At 51.9% G+C, this 16,886-nt stretch overlaps 9 protein-coding genes across 9 annotated transcripts; 4 read left to right on the top strand and 5 right to left on the bottom strand.

Moving 5' to 3' along the window:
• Positions 1-810: 810 nt before the first annotated feature.
• APUU_20732A (uncharacterized protein) lies at positions 811-2,125 on the bottom strand (the record flags this gene model as incomplete). The annotated part of the gene is made up of 6 exons (XM_041699406.1): positions 811-851; positions 907-1,498; positions 1,550-1,585; positions 1,638-1,782; positions 1,844-1,926; positions 1,991-2,125. 6 exons carry the CDS (start codon positions 2,123-2,125, stop codon positions 811-813), a joined length of 1,032 nt encoding a protein of 343 aa, XP_041552494.1.
• An 830-nt stretch (positions 2,126-2,955) lies between these two features.
• APUU_20733A (purple acid phosphatase family protein) lies at positions 2,956-4,489 on the bottom strand (the record flags this gene model as incomplete). Its single annotated transcript, XM_041699407.1, has 2 exons — positions 2,956-4,313; positions 4,357-4,489. The coding sequence occupies 2 exons, from the start codon at positions 4,487-4,489 to the stop codon at positions 2,956-2,958; spliced, it is 1,491 nt and encodes a 496-aa protein (XP_041552495.1).
• A 588-nt stretch (positions 4,490-5,077) lies between these two features.
• Positions 5,078-5,835, bottom strand: APUU_20734A (haloacid dehalogenase, type II; the record flags this gene model as incomplete). Its single annotated transcript, XM_041699409.1, has 2 exons — positions 5,078-5,625; positions 5,673-5,835. 2 exons carry the CDS (start codon positions 5,833-5,835, stop codon positions 5,078-5,080), a joined length of 711 nt encoding a protein of 236 aa, XP_041552496.1.
• Positions 5,836-7,403: 1,568 nt separating this feature from the next.
• APUU_20735S (uncharacterized protein) lies at positions 7,404-8,141 on the top strand (the record flags this gene model as incomplete). The annotated part of the gene is made up of 1 exon (XM_041699410.1): positions 7,404-8,141. One exon carries the CDS (start codon positions 7,404-7,406, stop codon positions 8,139-8,141), a length of 738 nt encoding a protein of 245 aa, XP_041552497.1.
• An 843-nt stretch (positions 8,142-8,984) lies between these two features.
• APUU_20736S (sulfotransferase family protein) lies at positions 8,985-9,875 on the top strand (the record flags this gene model as incomplete). Its single annotated transcript, XM_041699411.1, has 1 exon — positions 8,985-9,875. The coding sequence occupies one exon, from the start codon at positions 8,985-8,987 to the stop codon at positions 9,873-9,875; it is 891 nt and encodes a 296-aa protein (XP_041552498.1).
• Positions 9,876-10,021: 146 nt separating this feature from the next.
• On the top strand, positions 10,022-10,711 carry APUU_20737S (SIMPL domain-containing protein; the record flags this gene model as incomplete). Its single annotated transcript, XM_041699412.1, has 1 exon — positions 10,022-10,711. One exon carries the CDS (start codon positions 10,022-10,024, stop codon positions 10,709-10,711), a length of 690 nt encoding a protein of 229 aa, XP_041552499.1.
• Positions 10,712-10,806: 95 nt separating this feature from the next.
• Positions 10,807-12,249, bottom strand: APUU_20738A (uncharacterized protein; the record flags this gene model as incomplete). Its single annotated transcript, XM_041699413.1, has 1 exon — positions 10,807-12,249. The coding sequence occupies one exon, from the start codon at positions 12,247-12,249 to the stop codon at positions 10,807-10,809; it is 1,443 nt and encodes a 480-aa protein (XP_041552500.1).
• Positions 12,250-12,753: 504 nt separating this feature from the next.
• Positions 12,754-13,580, bottom strand: APUU_20739A (zinc finger MYND domain-containing protein; the record flags this gene model as incomplete). Its single annotated transcript, XM_041699414.1, has 3 exons — positions 12,754-12,918; positions 12,973-13,131; positions 13,206-13,580. 3 exons carry the CDS (start codon positions 13,578-13,580, stop codon positions 12,754-12,756), a joined length of 699 nt encoding a protein of 232 aa, XP_041552501.1.
• Positions 13,581-16,029: 2,449 nt separating this feature from the next.
• On the top strand, positions 16,030-16,770 carry APUU_20740S (serine protease; the record flags this gene model as incomplete). Its single annotated transcript, XM_041699415.1, has 1 exon — positions 16,030-16,770. The coding sequence occupies one exon, from the start codon at positions 16,030-16,032 to the stop codon at positions 16,768-16,770; it is 741 nt and encodes a 246-aa protein (XP_041552502.1).
• Positions 16,771-16,886: the final 116 nt, after the last annotated feature.

Raw genomic sequence — 16,886 nt, forward strand, 5'->3', positions numbered from 1 at the left:
TTGACTGGATAAGTTATATCTGGAGAATTGGGGACCCATTACCGGTTATGCAGAGCAGCCTGGCTTTCGACCTGGCAGGAATTGGCGTCTGTGGTAAACAACATTCAACCATCCGCAACATCCGAGTAGTGCATCCGAGTAACTGTTCAGGCTGAATCGAGATATGACGATCTTTAGTTCTTGGAACTGTCTCCAATGGCTTTAACCGGACCATGTCCGTGCGAGCACCAGGATGGGGGAGGGGAGGCCGGGGGATCTCCGACTCGTAGACATTCATACATACATACTTTTTAATAAGATCGCATTATATTAATTATACTCTATCAATACAATAAAAGATATGAGACACTTTTTTATTAAAAGATAGTATAAATTTAGATATGGACAAAAATAACTCTCCTGCTCTAGATATCTTGAAGGTAATAAATCGTTAAAATACGATATAATTTAATACCAGCCGATTTTTTGGTTTGTTATTGCTGCACAAATCACCGTAATCTGCAGATACAATCCAGTACTGAGCCCAATGTCTAAGACCAGTCATTCTATAATATTCAAGCAGAATTGATTGATACTCCATGTACATGCAGAGAAGCCAGCGAAATGCTAATAGCAACCATTACGAAGGCGTGTTTCTCAAGACTGGTCAGACAGTGGGATAGGCGCTGTCGTAAGGAACTGCCCGATTTTCTCTAACCCAGAGCTGTTCTTCCTCACTCTTGTGCTGCGGAGGGATGAGGCTGTTGACCTTCCAGAGCCTTTTCCCAGTAGCAGGACAAGTGGCTGCTGCGGGTTAACTGCGGTAAGCCTCTACAGAATAGCAGTTGCGTTTGCATGCGAGCCAACTCCACCTGATAACCAGTTAGCAGTCCATCATTCAGTCCAGCACCCAAAGGTGATACATACCAGGCACATTCGCCGGAGCACTCGTCATAAAGAAAGACCACTTCCCTCTGGCGCGACACTTCTCCGCCAATCTCTCCAGATCCCACATCTCACCAATCGGGCACCCCCAAAGCGCCAGTAGACTCTGATGCAAATAATCGTTCTCCAAAACGGGCCAGCTCTCAAACGTCGGCGAGTCCCCAGCAACAGCCGCAAAATAGCAATCATGCAGCCAGTCCTGTATAGCCGGCTCGCGCGACAGGCCCGCAAAGCCTAGGTTCTCATGGGACCGCGTTGCAGCCGCGTACCGCTGCTCGGGATTCAGCTCGTAATACCGTTCCACGAAGCCGGAGCGGACGAGCAGGATGTCTCCGATGTGGATATCGCCGCCGTCAGATTGCGAGCGGAGGTCGAGGCCTTGCGAGGCCGCGCATGCCTGGAGTTCTGATAGCGATATGCTGTGGGTAGTGTACGGGTCGTAGGGCTTATTGTGGGTTTTTGCGTAGTGGCGATAGTCAAGGAGGATTCCTCGGCCGGCAATGCCGTGGGTTGCCCAGTGGTGGATGCCGCAGCGGTGGTTAGCATTGTCACCGACGAAGTCCGTGCTTTTGGCCTGGTGAGTGAGTTAGACTTTGAAAATGGAGTGGGTGGTATATGTAATTACCCCATTGTAGAAGCATTTGCTGTCGATGTGGCCGAACTAGCAGAAACGTGTCAGACGCGAGTAAAATCTAAGCAGCATGGTCACTCACATGCCGGAACCCATCCCACTGTGTCCCGCTCTGGGTGTTCAGAGTGTACGTATCGTCATAAGCAATCTCTGGAATGAGCGTTTTGATATGATGCTGAAACACCTCGCGGTCGAAAGCTGGCTTCTCAGGGACCGTAAGGGGGAGACTAAATATTGGAATTAGTAAGGAGTCCAGCTCAGCAGCCTCATGTGGTTCAGACGACTCACTCCAATCGCACCATCTCACCGGTGTCAATCTCAGAGGCAGACGTCTTTACGCGCTGTGGCGTCAAGAGGTTCAACCTGCCCAGCTGAATATATCATTGGGTTAGCCACACAGGCAAAGACCATATGTGCAGGCAGCAGGCATCATACCTCATCATCCTTACCCCAGACCCAAGAGGCACCTTCAGGTGCACCAGGGAGCTTCGGGAGATCCTTTCGAGAAGGAAATTCGGTGTTGTTGGGATTCCAGGGCAGCTGGTCTGGAACTTGAGCGGAAGAAGGCATTCTTGCGAGATTAAAATTCGGATACGGATTGGAATATTGTCGATATGGCTTGATTTGCGCAGTGTTTTAAGTAGTGCAGGACATATAAGCAGGAGGGGTACCCTGTTCCCAACCGTGCTAAACGCATATTTGTAATATTGCACAACGGGACTAATCTATATGGGCCGGTGGGTCGGGGTGGAATGACGGCGAATTGAAGGTGGCTGTGATTACTGGCTGTATTTAAAGTATTTGCCACTTTACTTCGGCCCGACTGTTTTCTGAAACTAGTCCCGAGAAACGTATAGTAAATAGAATAACATTAGTGAAAAAGGGAGCAGACAAGTGCAGACACCAAGCACACTATTAACCTCCGCTGCTATACAGTAGGTCAGATTAAAGTTGGACAGTAAGAAATGCCCAATAGCATGCAGAAGAAATAAATAAACTAACAGTGTTTAGGTAAGACATGCCGCACAAGAATATCTCATAACCTGAAACAGTAACATGACTGGTATAGTGACATTTTCTACTATAAGGCAATAATATTCAAAACCTATATCTACCTTGTATGATTGTATCCAAAACCGGATATCTCCAGAGGCTACTACGTCTTTTCTCCTAATATTACCACCTGAATTCAACGCTATCATTTTGGCGGAGAGTAACGGGGAAGATTCTTCATTATGATCCGTGTATAGCCTTCTAAAAGAGTATTGCAAGTGTCGCTTTAAGATATCAGGCAGTGACCCAGGATACACTACCCACCATCTGGCATCAAGTGATCTAATGTAATGTCCAGTACATCCATACGTATATTAGATCTTTCTATATCATATATATTTGTCCAGCTACTGCCGAACAAACCTCTGTTTATGACTCTTAAACAAGGTACTCTGATCCAAAACATCCCCAGAAACCACATCCAAAAACACAATCCTAAGGTGACTCTCATCCACAAACCGAATCGTCGCATACGCATAACTCTCATCATTCGAAAACTGCGTAAAGTCCGGCTTACTCGAGATCGACGAAAGCCCTTCAATATTCCCCGCCGCCCCAGAGACAATATACATCGGCGCCTTGGGATCCTGCATCCCCTTCGGATCAGGGTTGTTGTTATAAACCGGCAGGAACCGCTGCGAGTTATGCTCGTGCCCAAACACACCCAGATCGACCCCGTATTTATACAGGATCTCCTCAAACGCCTCCTGGCAGGGCTCGCAGCCCGAGCCAGCCGTATACCAGGGTCTATGGCCCGCGACAATAACCCACGGCGTCACGGCCCGATCCACACTGGCCAGATCCGCCTCGAGGAACTGCAGCTGCTGGTCCTTTGCGCCGAACGGACCAGCTCCCAAACCGGCCGACCCACCCTGGCTATCCGGTGCGTCCTCGAAATCGGTCTCGGTGTTGATCATGACGATGTGGGCCATGCCGTACTCGAAGGAATACCAGAAGGGTGGCTGTGCGAGTTCGCGCGCCTGGTTCGCGAGGACTTTGGCGGTGTTGTTGCTCGACACGGAGGGAAACGATGCGGGCATGGTGTTTCCGAAGCGGTGCATGAAGTCTGTGAAGTTCTTCTGGCCGTCTGGGCAGAGGCCCGTCGTGAATGGGATTTCCTGGCATGCGGCCTCGTGGTTCCCCGGGCTGGCCATGTAGGGCTTGCGGCCGGCGATGGGCGCGAGTTGCGTGTAGAAGTTCTCGAGGATGGCCTGGTATGCGCGCTCGCTGTCGAGTAGATTGGCGGGCGTGAGGATCCAGTCGTCGGCGTAGGCGAAGTCGCCGGGGTGGATGATGAATTCGTAGTCGTCGACTGTGTTGGCGAGGCGGCCGATGGTGGTGTGGTTGAGGGATGGGTCTATGCTTGGGATAACATCCTTTTTGGTCTTGTCGCCTTCGATTGTGAAGCCGTCTTGGCCGTAGACGCCTAGGTCGATGACGGCGTTGATGCTGAAGGGGGTCTTGTCGCCTGGGCTGCGAGGGCTGAGGAAGTGGTCGACGCTGGAGTTGGTGGACACGATCTTGTAGTAGTACGTGATGCCGGCAGTGAGGCCGTCCAGGATGACCACGTTCTCGTATGTGCGAGAGCTGGGATACGTGGTGGACTCTTTAGCACAGGAGCGTTTGTCGAACTTGCTACTGGAAGTGCCATATTCCACGCAGGACTGGTTCAGCTGGGTATACGTATTCCATCCGATAGACACCGCTAGGACAGTCAGTAAAGAAGCAGAAGACAAGTGGTGTCTTACAATTGGGCTCATAGATGGCAAGGCGCTGCTGGAACGGCGTTGTCAGATCAGCAGGAAGGGCAGGGAGATTTGCCTTTGCAAGGACAGACGCTGCCACCAACGGGGCAGCCTTGAATGGTGTCAACAGCTTCATGGCGGTTGAATGACAACGAGCCAGTAGATGCCACTAGAAAGAGGGCAGAGGCCATCATATAGGCTGCCAGATAGGCCGACAGACGCGACATGGGGATGAACTCCCCATTAACGGCATCGAGCCCCAATCAACAACGAGCTTGTCAGGCACGCTGCTGATCCCAAGCTGGAACCGAAGCGAACCGCGGGATCCAGATGGGCTAGGGACTGGACTGTTTACTGTTAGGGACTGGTTAAGGCCTGGTAGCGGCTGGTAGCGGCCACATGCAGCGTTCGCAGATCGTCACTGGCCACTCAGGACTGTTCTTTATTAATCTGTGGATCAGAACTTACGACGGAGTGTACTGCCGAATTGTATCTACCGAGGATGTTCTCTATTCCCTCGTTGCTGGACTGTCTGCATTCTATCCTGGATATCAAGTAGGACAGTGGTACACTTATTAATGCCATACAGAATATTCATCTGCACTCATGGCAGGTTATCAAGCATCAGGCTACAATATACTCCCAGTCGAGCATTCACATGAATTCGGGCAGTGGGTCCACGACATCGCTTAGAAGTTAGAATCGTCTCTATCCAAGCAGATCGTCACGCATCGATCAGACCAACAATGTCTTCAAGATTTGAAACTGCAACGGTCGGGCACAGACCCGGAACTGCTGCATCAGTCCATCCTCGTCCACCCCGGTCAACCCAGATCGCATTCATGCCCACGCTCCTCGCGCCAACCACATCAAACGGGTTCCCACTGACGAGCCAGATATCCTGCAGCTCATCCTCCTTTCCCACCTCCCTGGCCAAATGATAATAAACATCCGGAGAGGGCTTGTACTGTTTAACCTCGTCAACCGTGATGATATCGGCAAACACCGACGCGTGGGGTGACAGGTCAGGGGAACGGCGCACCGAATGCGCCACCATTTCCTGCGTGCCGTTCGAAAACACGACGGCCTTTACGGTCGGACTCTTCGCTAACCGGTTCAGGGTTGGCTCGACGTCGGCGAATGTCGATAGCTCGTCGTAGGCGGCCATTAGGGCGGCGATGGCGTCGTTGCTGAGGGAGTCGTGCTCGTCGTGCTCTGCGAGTGCATGTCGGAGGGAGCTTCGGGTAACCTCGGAGAACGCCGAGTATATTCCTGACTTATATTAACGGTCGCTGGGCATATCTGTTTGAGGTCTATACCCATGCTGTTCATGCGCCAGGTGTACTCCAGCTGGTACCGGCGCCAGAGAGTCGCGATGGACTGCGCCTTTGCGGGGAAGTGCGCCTCGAGTTTCTTGGCTATGGACTCGGTGGAGAGCAGAGTCCCATACAGGTCGAATGCGAGTACCTTTTGGGTCGCCATATTACGGAGTATGTCTGGGGTGACAAGGTAGAGGAAGCGTTGACATGGTCGAGTTATGCGGGGTTATCTCATCCTACAAGCTGAGTCATTCTGGCCTATCATATGGATATATTAACTGAAGATATTACTTCTCTTGTAGGCCTAGTAATGAGGAGTAATATCCGACCGCTTTAGATACCTGTCGAGTAAAAATATAACGTCAATATGACACCCCGTACAATCAATGGTTTGATTGAATAGCACAGCATCTACACGTATACAATACGATGAAGACTCTTATACACTCCTTGCCCTCGGTGTCCGGTCTGTAACTACTTAGATCAATAGACCCCGTCTGTCTTTGCAGCTGGCACAACTGGAGACGGATAGTTTAGAGTATGTCTGGGGTGGTGATGCGACCCTTGACGGCACTGACTACGTCTGGATCGACCACAACAAGGTATAAAACCTCTGCAGATAGGAAATGCGACGACTGACTGTATAGACCTCCCTCATCCGATTGATGTTGTTGTGCTTAGCCAGGCTGCTTCCTACAATGATTCGCTTATTGGACATATCGGGGTGGCGGGTGTGCCCTTGACTGTCGTGGCCAATGCTGGTGTTGGGAGGACATAGTCCTGCATCATAGGAATACTAGATCCAGCAACCAGTACGTGTGGGCTACGTCGGGACGTGTCCATGAGGCATTTACAACCTTGCAATACCCACAGCCTCAGAATGCAGAATGCTACAGTGCCATCAGATGAGGGCCTCAGGGGTTATCGGTCGAAAGGACCTCGCTTGGCCAGTCCGTTCAGGGCAGGAAGCACTCTATATACCTGAAACGCGAGACCCAGTGGCCTGTCGATCAGGGCATGACAGGACCAACGATAGACCCCACAGCATTTAAACTTTGTGATATCCTTGGCAGAGTGAAGCCATTCCCAACGCTTTCAAGATTGCAGACTGTCTGTTAGCTGTATTCTCTCAAGGACCGGGGTTATATTCTGGCTTGCCTATAGGAACAGCGCCACGCTAGAGTTTAATTCTGTTTATCCGGTTAGAAGTTTTAGAGCATCTATGGAGGCATCCTCGAAAAGTTGTTTCCAGGCTTTACATTGAATACGGCCGCGTGGCAGACCCATCAGTATCCGCAAACCCACAAAGCTTTTTGGGAAAGAGTCAAAGACACAAACGGCGCCCTTGGCTCCATGAAAAGCGATGGATCCGATCTGTCATACGATCGTGTCTGATTGGGATCGGCAGAACTCCTGGAGATTCTTCGCTTGTTGGGGGCTGTTATTGGCGTTTGCTCGCCAAGATACGGGTCATGCTGCGAAGGCTTGTATCGACCGTGAATATCAAACTGGTGTTGTTCGAGATTGATTGAGCTTGAAGTTTAGAGACGTAATTTGTTGGGGATAGCTCGCTATCCACCAGCGTTGCAAGGCTTTTTGGTGCAAAGTCTAACGTCTCATAATAATCTCGCGAACTGTGATACCTCAGCTACTCTGGGGTATAAAGACCGAAGATTTCTCCTTCGATCACAAGCATATCTACTCCTCAAAGGCCTACAAAGTTCATTCACCATGAAGCTCACTACTCTCATCGCACTCCCATCTCTGGTATCCGCCAACATGGGCATCTACTGGAGCATGGAGAACGTCACCTCCTCAGGTCTAAAAGACATCATCTTCCCCATGGCCATGCCCAGCAGCAAACACGAGTCCGGCCTGTACTACGCCCAGCAATTCCCCTTCATCGACGCGGGCGGCATCGGCTACACAGGTCTCCAGCCTCTGGCTGACACCGCCAACGGAAGCATGATCCACGCTGTCTTCTCCAGCTTCGCGCCGGGAACAACGACAACCGACCTCGCGAACTGTCATGACGGCGCAGACGGCGGCGAAGGCGTCAGCTGTGCCGTTGAGATCCCGGCCCCGTACGCGCATCTGTACCATCTGGTGATCAGGAACACGAACGGCACGACCTGGACGGGGACACTTGTTGACGCGGCCCTCGGCAATGAAACGCATATTGGCACGTACACTCTCCCAACCGGCTCCAAGGGGATTTCGGGCTCGTATATGGGCTTTGTCGAGTGGTTTTCGTTTAATGTGGAGGATGCGGAAGAGAAGGGCGAGTGTGATACTATGCCGAGGGCTGCTGTGACGTTCTATCCGCCTACGAGTAACAGCACGTCCTCTGGTAAAGGGGTTGGGGAGTTGGGAGAGCCGTATCCGTATGGCGGTTGTGAGGAGGATGGAAATTACCAGTGGAAGGCTGTTAATGGTGGGGGGTATAGTATGAGTGCTGGGTATGTGTAGAGAATTGGACATTGCTGGGAAATTACTTGGCTTATTGATGGATGGGGATAGAAATGTATAGTAGAAGAGCTGCCAGCGTTGATAACCTTAGAGCTTATCATGAAGTTAGAAACTGTTCATACGGCTGTAACAATCGAGAAGAGGCAAACAATTCTTTGTCTTTGTATAAAATATGAATTGCTCAGCTTAGTGTGCTCAGGCCACAATCACACAACAGCCACCCATGGCCATTAGTGGATCAACCGACTCTCGCTCATCCTCCATCCTATAACCATCTAGATACCCAACCTCTGTATACTCGGTCGATTCCCACGGTATGGAGGCTCGGCCAGCGACTTCTCCCACAGGGGAAAGTCTGTGCGAGGACCCTCTCAACAGATTATAGAGCGAGTGCTCGGCTGGGCGTGTCCTCTGTGATCCTCATTACGCAGGGATTGACAGATGTGCATCTCGATCCTGATCGGCCGAGTTTAGAAGCCGCAGTATAGCCTATTTGGAGCTTGCCAAGACATGAGATTGAGATGTTTCCTTAGTCCAGGGAGTTTTATCTAGTTTTATTTAGCGCCTAGAAATTATTACCATAACTAAGCTTATTCCCACTAGCTTCCTGCTTACATGTCGTTAATCAATATCGGACCTTATATAGCGGTGCCGAATCCTTCAGCCCAGTGCCACCATATCCCGCTGCGGACCGTGCTGACAGACTAAGGATCAATTTGGCGATTTCATGCGCCCCTATCAGGACCCGTATATCCATCTCTTCGGTGGCACGTCATAAATAGCCACCTCCCACATGCATCGCACTTCCCACTCATCCTTAGTCTACCACCCCAACTACACAAAATGTACGTTCCAGACTGGCTCCTGCACCTCATCTACGGTGTACCCGCACCAACAATAAAACGCCAGAAACCCATGCAAATCCTCGCCGTGGGCATCTCCCGCTCAGGCACCGAATCTCTACGCGAAGCCCTACACACCCTTGGGTTCGAGCACACCCACCACGGCTTCGACACCATCCTACCCCCCTACGACCTCGAAAATATATACCGGCTGCTGAAAAAGAAATACAACACCCCACCACCAACAGGAACAGGAACAGGATCAACCCCGGGCCCAAAACTCACAGCCTCAGACTTCGACACAATCCTCGGCTCCAGCGTCGGAGTATGCGACCTGCTCGCCGCCGAATTCGCACCGGAGCTGATCGCCGCATACCCGGATGCAAAAGTCATCCTGAACACACGCAGGGATCTCGACGCATGGCACAAGTCCATGCAGGCCACGATGGGCTATTTCGATAGAAACCCGGTCGACTGGGACTGGGTCAAGTCGTGGTTCTGCGGGGAGTTGTTCTGGATCCGCCAGGCGATGTGTCGGACCATGATGCCGACGTTCTTCCGGGGCAGTTTTGCTTCGAATGGGAAGTGGGTGTATGAGCAGCATGTGGCGATGGTGCGAGGGCTGGGACTGCCTGAGGAGAGGCTGCTGGAGTGGAGTGTCGACGATGGGTGGGAGCCGCTGTGTCGGTTTCTGGGGAGGGATGTGCCTGATGCAGAGTTTCCGAATGGGAATCCCCCACAGGCTTGGGCGGAGAGGATTGCTGTTACGACTGCGGAGTATCATGCGAGGGCTGTGAGGAATATGATCCTGTTTGGGGCGGTTGTCGTGGTGGTTGGGGGTTATACTATAGCAGGTCTGTTGGGTTTCAACCGCTTATTTAGCTACCTTTAGTATTTTCCATTTAATGAACAGTAATCGTATAGTATTAAGATTTAGTGGCTGAATGGCCCCACATCAGGCTGCAGCCCATATAAATATTAAAGACCGCCTTCAACCTTCTTCTTCCAAACACAACCAGATATCAAGGCAATATTAAAATGTCCCTCTCTATCCAAACAACCGGCTACGGCACCATCAGCCGCCCCGCTGAACGCGCCATCCTCCGCATCAATATCAAACACGACGGCCCCGACCGCACCATCGTCTCAAAAAACGTCTTCCAATGCACCCAGCGAGTCCGGGAAATTCTCGAGCCCATGAGCGACAAGCTCTCGTCCGGGGAACCCAGTCCCAGCGCCGCAATCACGCAGTGGAGCATGGGCGCACTGGATACATACTCGTACCCGAACTACGACACGGACGGCAAGATAACAGGCAGGACGCACCATGCGGCGACGTCGTTTGAGGCGAATTTCCAGGACTTTGGCAAGCTGGCGGATGTTGCCAGCGAGCTCAGTGCTATGGAGTTTGTGAATCTGGATGGGGTTGAGTGGAGGCTTACGGATGTGACCAAGGGGGCGCTGGCGAGTGAGGTCAGGGCTTTGGCGGCGAAGGATGGGCTGGCTAGGGCTGAGGACTATGCGAGGGCGCTTGGGTGGGAGAAGGTTAGGCCTGTTGATCTTGAGGAACAGAGGGGGGTTGATGATGGTTCGTTTGGAGGGCGAGTTCACCGGATGTGTATGATGGCTGGGGGGGACGGTGATGGGGGAGATCCAGGGCTTTCGTTCCAGCCTGAGGAGGTCAGACTAGAGACTGTGGTTACGGTGAAGTCTGTGGCGGATAAGTAGTTTTACAAATGTAATTCATTGCAACGGGTATAAATAGGCTTATAAGCACGGGGTATATAAAGAGCACTGGTACGTCCGTACATCGTCTCAACCTCTCAAACAGCATTATGCCATGGATACTGCTCGAGAGTCTCGGCGCACTCGATTAAATTCTGAGGCATCTTACCAACAAGAGCTGGCCGCAATGGATCTCCATAGATGCGCCGAAGCTCAGCTTTCTGATTGTCCTTCATAAGAGCCTCGCTGGCAGAAGCGCTCATAAACGGCCGCCATCGACTCTGCAGTTCGCTCTCTGATGGGCCTTGTAGAAAATGAGGGAAGTCTACTTGCCAGGACGGAACGGTTCCCACAGACTCCCAGTTGATGATACCGGAGAGCTGTATTGGATTGGAGGAGCTGGGGTCGCTTTGGACGATAATATCACGGTCAGAGAGGTCGATATGGTGGAGGACTCGGTGTTCATTTTCACGAGTATATGTACTGCCCTCCGCAGCCCTTATCGAATGGTACAATTCCCGCAGCTTAGACTGAGAGCTCGGTAGCTCCTGGTCTATTGAACTGGAGTCAAGGTGCTTGAGGCATTCATATTGGAGCTCAGCTTTGGCGAGCAAGAGACGCGGGCTACTAGTGAATGGACCACGATCAGCCCTCATATCTCGGCGTTTCTCCTCAAACGACCAGGGCGACACGATACGGCCGATCACAAAGTCAGGGTCGTTCTGTTCCTGACCATCCGACACTCGCAGCCACTCGGCGGGCTGTCCGTTGACCCTGTCTTTGCATCGCGAGTAGTACAGATTCCCTAACCAGGCGAAATCAAAGTCCTGCAACAACTGCATCTGCCGCTGCATCTGAACAGCAAACTCGGCTTCGGCATGGAACGGCATACCATCCCAGGTCTCTGATAAAGCAGTCCCTTCCACGTGTTCCTGCAGAATCCACTCGAACTTTAAGGGGTTGGATGCTGAAGAGCAATAGTGAATGACACGGGGAACAGGGAGCGCCGTATACTTGCGGATAAACGCCATCGTGGCAACCTCGCTTTCTGTTTTATAGAACGGCTCCACGGGCAGCGTTGCCCGGAATATGTACTTCTTCTCAAGTCTTGGTGAGGAGACCAAGTACAGCTTGTAGTACCCGCTATTCCCGTAGAATTTTACGCGGATGTCAGACGCATCGACAATTCTGCTATCAAAGATGTCACGGTCGTCTCTTTGGCCCATTGTATACCGGGCTACCAGTGCCTTGATGGCGTTGATATCTGGTGTTGCTGTCCAGATTGCCTCGCCATGATGCCACTCAAGGCCATACCGGTCATTTATTGATCGGTCAGCCCTGGAATGATCCGTCTTTGGATGAGGCTCCGGGAGTAGGGCCCTAGATTCATCTCTGTTGGAGTGATCCAATGTAGACTGCTGGATATCTGATTTCTCCACCTTTTCTTTATATCTCTTAGTATCATGGCTCTTCTTCCGCGCTTTGGATTGAAACAGCTTGCATCGGACCGATTTCCATCGAAACAGTTTCAATTCAGTCATCTTCGTCTGGACTATCTTGTATGAGCGGCTTCGACTTGACCAAGTTGGATTAACGACCTGTATTTAGTCACGTTGTATCTGACCAGTTTGTATCGAAGAAGCACTTTAAACTAAGCTCTCTTAGTCTACTTGAACAGAAGGCACTGTCTCACGGGCAATACTGGGGTGTCGCTTTATTTAAGCATCCGCAAAAACCATGGAAGAAAGCCAAACAAAGCGCTTTCATGATAGCTTGTTTGATATGCTATCCTAGATATGAATATGACATTGTATTCTATTCATTGTACAATCATATGGCAGTCACAACAACTGAACTATCTATACATTGGACTACAGGCACGCCGACTGTATACCACTCCCTGGTGTTAAATAAAACAGCCGATACCCATATCATTAGAACTCAGCCATTAGGGTTTATCCTTGCGACCATCGTGTAATAGCTGGTGTAATAGCTGGTGTGTTCCGCGGCCGCACATTCACCAGCCCTGCCGTGACATGTCCATATCATAAGATATCCGGAACCTGCTGGAGATGCGCCTGCAAAGAGACAGAGCGGAATTCTCCCAACTGCTCCCATTTGCCAAGTAATAAAGCTGTAATGTCCGGGTCTCGGATGATACCGCAGTCCCTCCTGTGTCCTTTTCGGGAGAGGGACTCGGCCTGGCATGCCTGGTAGATCCGTGTTAGTAAATAACTCATTATTAGAACGTTAGTAAGTCTTACACGGCTGCAGAAATAGGACATTTTACAGCGAGGACACCGCTCCAGCCCGTACTTCCTGGTCTCGCATCCAAAACAGATCCGCTGTCTGCCGACGACAGATCTAAACTCGGTGACTCTCTCGCAGAGCCGTAGGTAGAAGGACATTCTAAATGGCAGGATCTACTGCAGTTAGAATGGTTTCACGTATCATTTCATTGTATTGTATTAGGACGGGAAGGAAAGGAGATACACACCTTGATATGTTTCGGATTATGAACGACAATCAACTCCCCCCCTCCATTCATTGCAATGCGAGATGGATGCAGAATGAGCATCGTTAGTCCCCTTTTCAGGAATTCTGTAGGCACCCCTTCGTAGCCATATCCATCTGGGGGGAATGCGAAGCCGACTCGCAGTTCGGTGTCCTCTTTATCCTTCACTAGCACTTCGGTGTTGAACATGCTGCTGGTCCCGACCATGACGATTTCGCCAACAAAGCATTCTCTGGGGTTCGGTATTGGTTGATGATTGGGGTGTGAGGTATTGATGGGCTCCTGAGGGTTTTCGTTGGATTCAGTGTCGTTTGCGTTTGTGTTTGCGAGGACGTCTGCGAGTGCCTGCATCGCCATGGTGCTGGATGGGATAATGATAGGCCGAGCAAGGAGGGTGTCTGGGTGGCATTCTGTGAGTAGAAGTATTTTATAATCAGATAGTTTGCTGCTCGAAGTTTCTGTTCATAGATCAAAGCAAGGTGTGAATGGGAGCAGTGAAGATATGTCGGTGTTGATAAATGCTATCGGAGACGGAGAATTCGAGCCGAGAAGTGAATATGGCAATATATGTGTCTATTGTGAATAGCATATGCCTATCAAATAGGTTCACGGATCTATCTATACAGCATTGGGAAGGACATCACGGTATGCCCGAAACAGGTAACCCTGTCTATTGGCTGTTTACCTAAACACAACGCAGCATAACCTGCCAGATGAGCTCGCTTGACCATGTTTTGAATATTTGGGGGCGAAACAACTCTTTATACGATGTTCTTATGCCAATTCAATATCCACGGTAGAGATATAGCCACTAAACACTGCATCATTCATTAATGCTAACACAGTCAACTCAGCGGACTCCATCTAACTGTACAATTCGGAAGATCAGATCCTCTACTCTATCAAACCTCGACGATCTATGCCACGAAACAACCCCAGAAAGGTCGTCTTTGTTGACTCTTGCGAGATTCAAACTTACACAAACTTCAGGGCTGGAAGTCAACAGCGACTGTACTCCTTGCCAGCCTGCCAGAGTCCCTGTTGATGTCTACAATGCGAAACATACACTACGAGCTAAATCTCATATAGAGTACCGGCAAGGAGTGCAGGTAGTAAGACAGCCACGCACGCCTGTGAAACATGCACCGGGATACACCCGCCTGGGGTACTACAGCCTTCATCATGTGGAAACGTTCCGTTGCTTCCGTTGATTCCGTCTGGTGTGTCTGTCCGACGTGGGGATCCCTGTGTGAGGCTGCTTGTGTATGGCGCCAAAGGTTCACTGCGACCGCAGTTTCTACCATTAGACAAATCTGCCAGACAACAAAAGCTATTTGCATCTGATGTACCAAAGAGCTGTCAGGCATGTCAGTTCAGTGAATGCGGTTCCAAGAACAGCTCATTAAACAAAAACGCCTCCGGTTTCAAATAAGGACACAGCCTCCTCCGCCCGCGAACAAGAGCGAACAAAGCCCTGTCGCAGCCGTCAAAGGCGGATCTCGACAACGGAACTCGAAACAACTGTCATACGCCCCTCCAGCCTTGTAATAACAAGAGTTTCGGTCGCCGGAGTACGGTGCAGGGCAAGGCTGGCTGGCTGGCGGCTGGCAGGACAGGCTGGGCAGGGCTGGGTATAGCCAGGTACCTTGTTCGTTCTTCGCCCATCTTCCACGGTCGCATCGACCAAGTTTCAACTGCCTGTTTCTGACTCCCTGCACTGCGTCCAAAAGGCTCGCCTTCCAACTGCTGAACCCCGCTCGAGACGTCGCATGCAGTTTTGGCCCCCGGAGTCGCCGAGGCATCTACATCAGTCATTCAGTAATCTGTATAGACATCGCATCCAGACACGGCCCGAGCCCGACTCCGGTTACACTGCATAATCGCATTCAGAAACCAGTCGAATGAGATCGCGATGGTCCGCAGGTTGGAGGTGAATCGCAGATTGCGCCCCCTCTCGCAGCAGCCTATGGAAGGGCACAGGCTCCGATGGGCGATAACCGCCAGCAGGGACCAGCGCCGATCATCCAAGTGCCGGATCTCGTTGGACAAGACGGCGGCGGCGAATGAAGACGATGCTACCTTGTGTTCGCACCAGCAGAAACACCAAGAGCCTATCTCGCTTGGCGGGTGCGATCGACGAGGGGACGACCAGGAATAGGATTGAGCTGGTGGCTGCTGGACAGCGGCGGGGGTTGTCAGGTAGATTAACTCGATGTAACTGCGAGCGGACGAGAACAGTGTAGAAGAGTTTAAGCTAAGGATTCAAGGAAGAAAAGCAGCACGTTGCAGGCTGTTGAGTGGCGCAGATGGCAGAGTTAAGCTTACACGTAATGGGGCAGGGCTGGCCTGCTGGACTGCCCCTGAACGATATCAGCCTCTCGTTGGGAACCACAGCAAGCGCTTGTCTGGCTGGACGAGGGACCAATTCGCCCGCTGTCTGGGGAACCCAATCAGCAGCAGCAGCAGCGTTGATTCCCTGGATCAGATCAAGATCATTACTGCGTTGGGCATTTTCGCCGACGGTCCGCGCATTCGGCGCTGATCGCCATGGCGCGATTGAGCGTCTGCCTTGGGTTTCATGATCAGCATTGTCAGGGGCTAGCAAGTTACTCGCAGTTACAGCCTTTGTGCCAGTGGGCTTTGTGGGCTTTGTGCCATTTGTGGGCTGCATGTGCAGACTGTGGATGCGGTGGATCGAGCTCCAGCACTATAAAAAGACTGCCACCACCAGCTCTTCTCCAGCTCTTCAACCTCATCAACCTCCTCATCTCACCCTCAATCTCCTCCTCAATCTCAATCTCTCACCATGAAGACCACCGTCGCCTTCCTCTCCGTCCTCTCCGGCGTCCTCGCCAAGGAGGCCATCGTCGGCGGCGCCGAGGCCACCATCGAGGAATACCCCTACCAGATCGGCCTGCTGCAGGGCGGCTCGCTCATCTGCGGTGGCAGCATCATCGACAACAAGTACGTCGTCACGGCCGGCCACTGCGCTGAAGGCCAGTCCGCCAGCGACCTGAGCATCCGCGCCGGCTCCTCGTCCTCCTCCTCCGGCGGCACCACCGTCGGCGTCTCCTCCATCGCCGTCCACCCCGACTACGACGCCCAGAACGTCAACAACGACATCGCCATCCTCACCCTCGACGAGGAGCTCAAGTACGGCGACGGCATCGCCGCCGTCAAGCTGCCCACCAGCTCCTCCCTCCCCTCCGCCGGCACCGTCGGCACCATCACCGGCTGGGGTGCCCTCAAGGAGGGCGGCAACGTCTCGCCCACCCTGCAGTTCGTCGACGTCCCCGTCGTCGACAAGAAGACCTGCTCCTCGGACTACCAGGGCTTCAACGAGATCACCGACAGCATGCTGTGCGCTGGCGAGGAGGAGGGCGGCAAGGACGGCTGCCAGGGTGACTCTGGTGGCCCCTTCGTCTCCGACGGTGTCCTCATCGGTATCACCTCCTGGGGCAATGGCTGTGCGCGCGCTGGATACCCCGGTGTCTACTCGAGCCCGGCTTACTTCCGGGACTTCATTGAGTCGGTTACTGGTCTCTAAACGATTCGATCGGACCTGAACCCGTGCCCGTAACTGGGTTGGGATGTATATACTTGACATGATACCGGATATCATCAGCACTGGTACTAGATACTAGAACGACCGAATATACAACC

This window comes from Aspergillus puulaauensis, chromosome 2 (assembly GCF_016861865.1).
Source record: "Aspergillus puulaauensis MK2 DNA, chromosome 2, nearly complete sequence".
In the NCBI taxonomy this organism is placed as follows: domain Eukaryota; kingdom Fungi; phylum Ascomycota; class Eurotiomycetes; order Eurotiales; family Aspergillaceae; genus Aspergillus; species Aspergillus puulaauensis.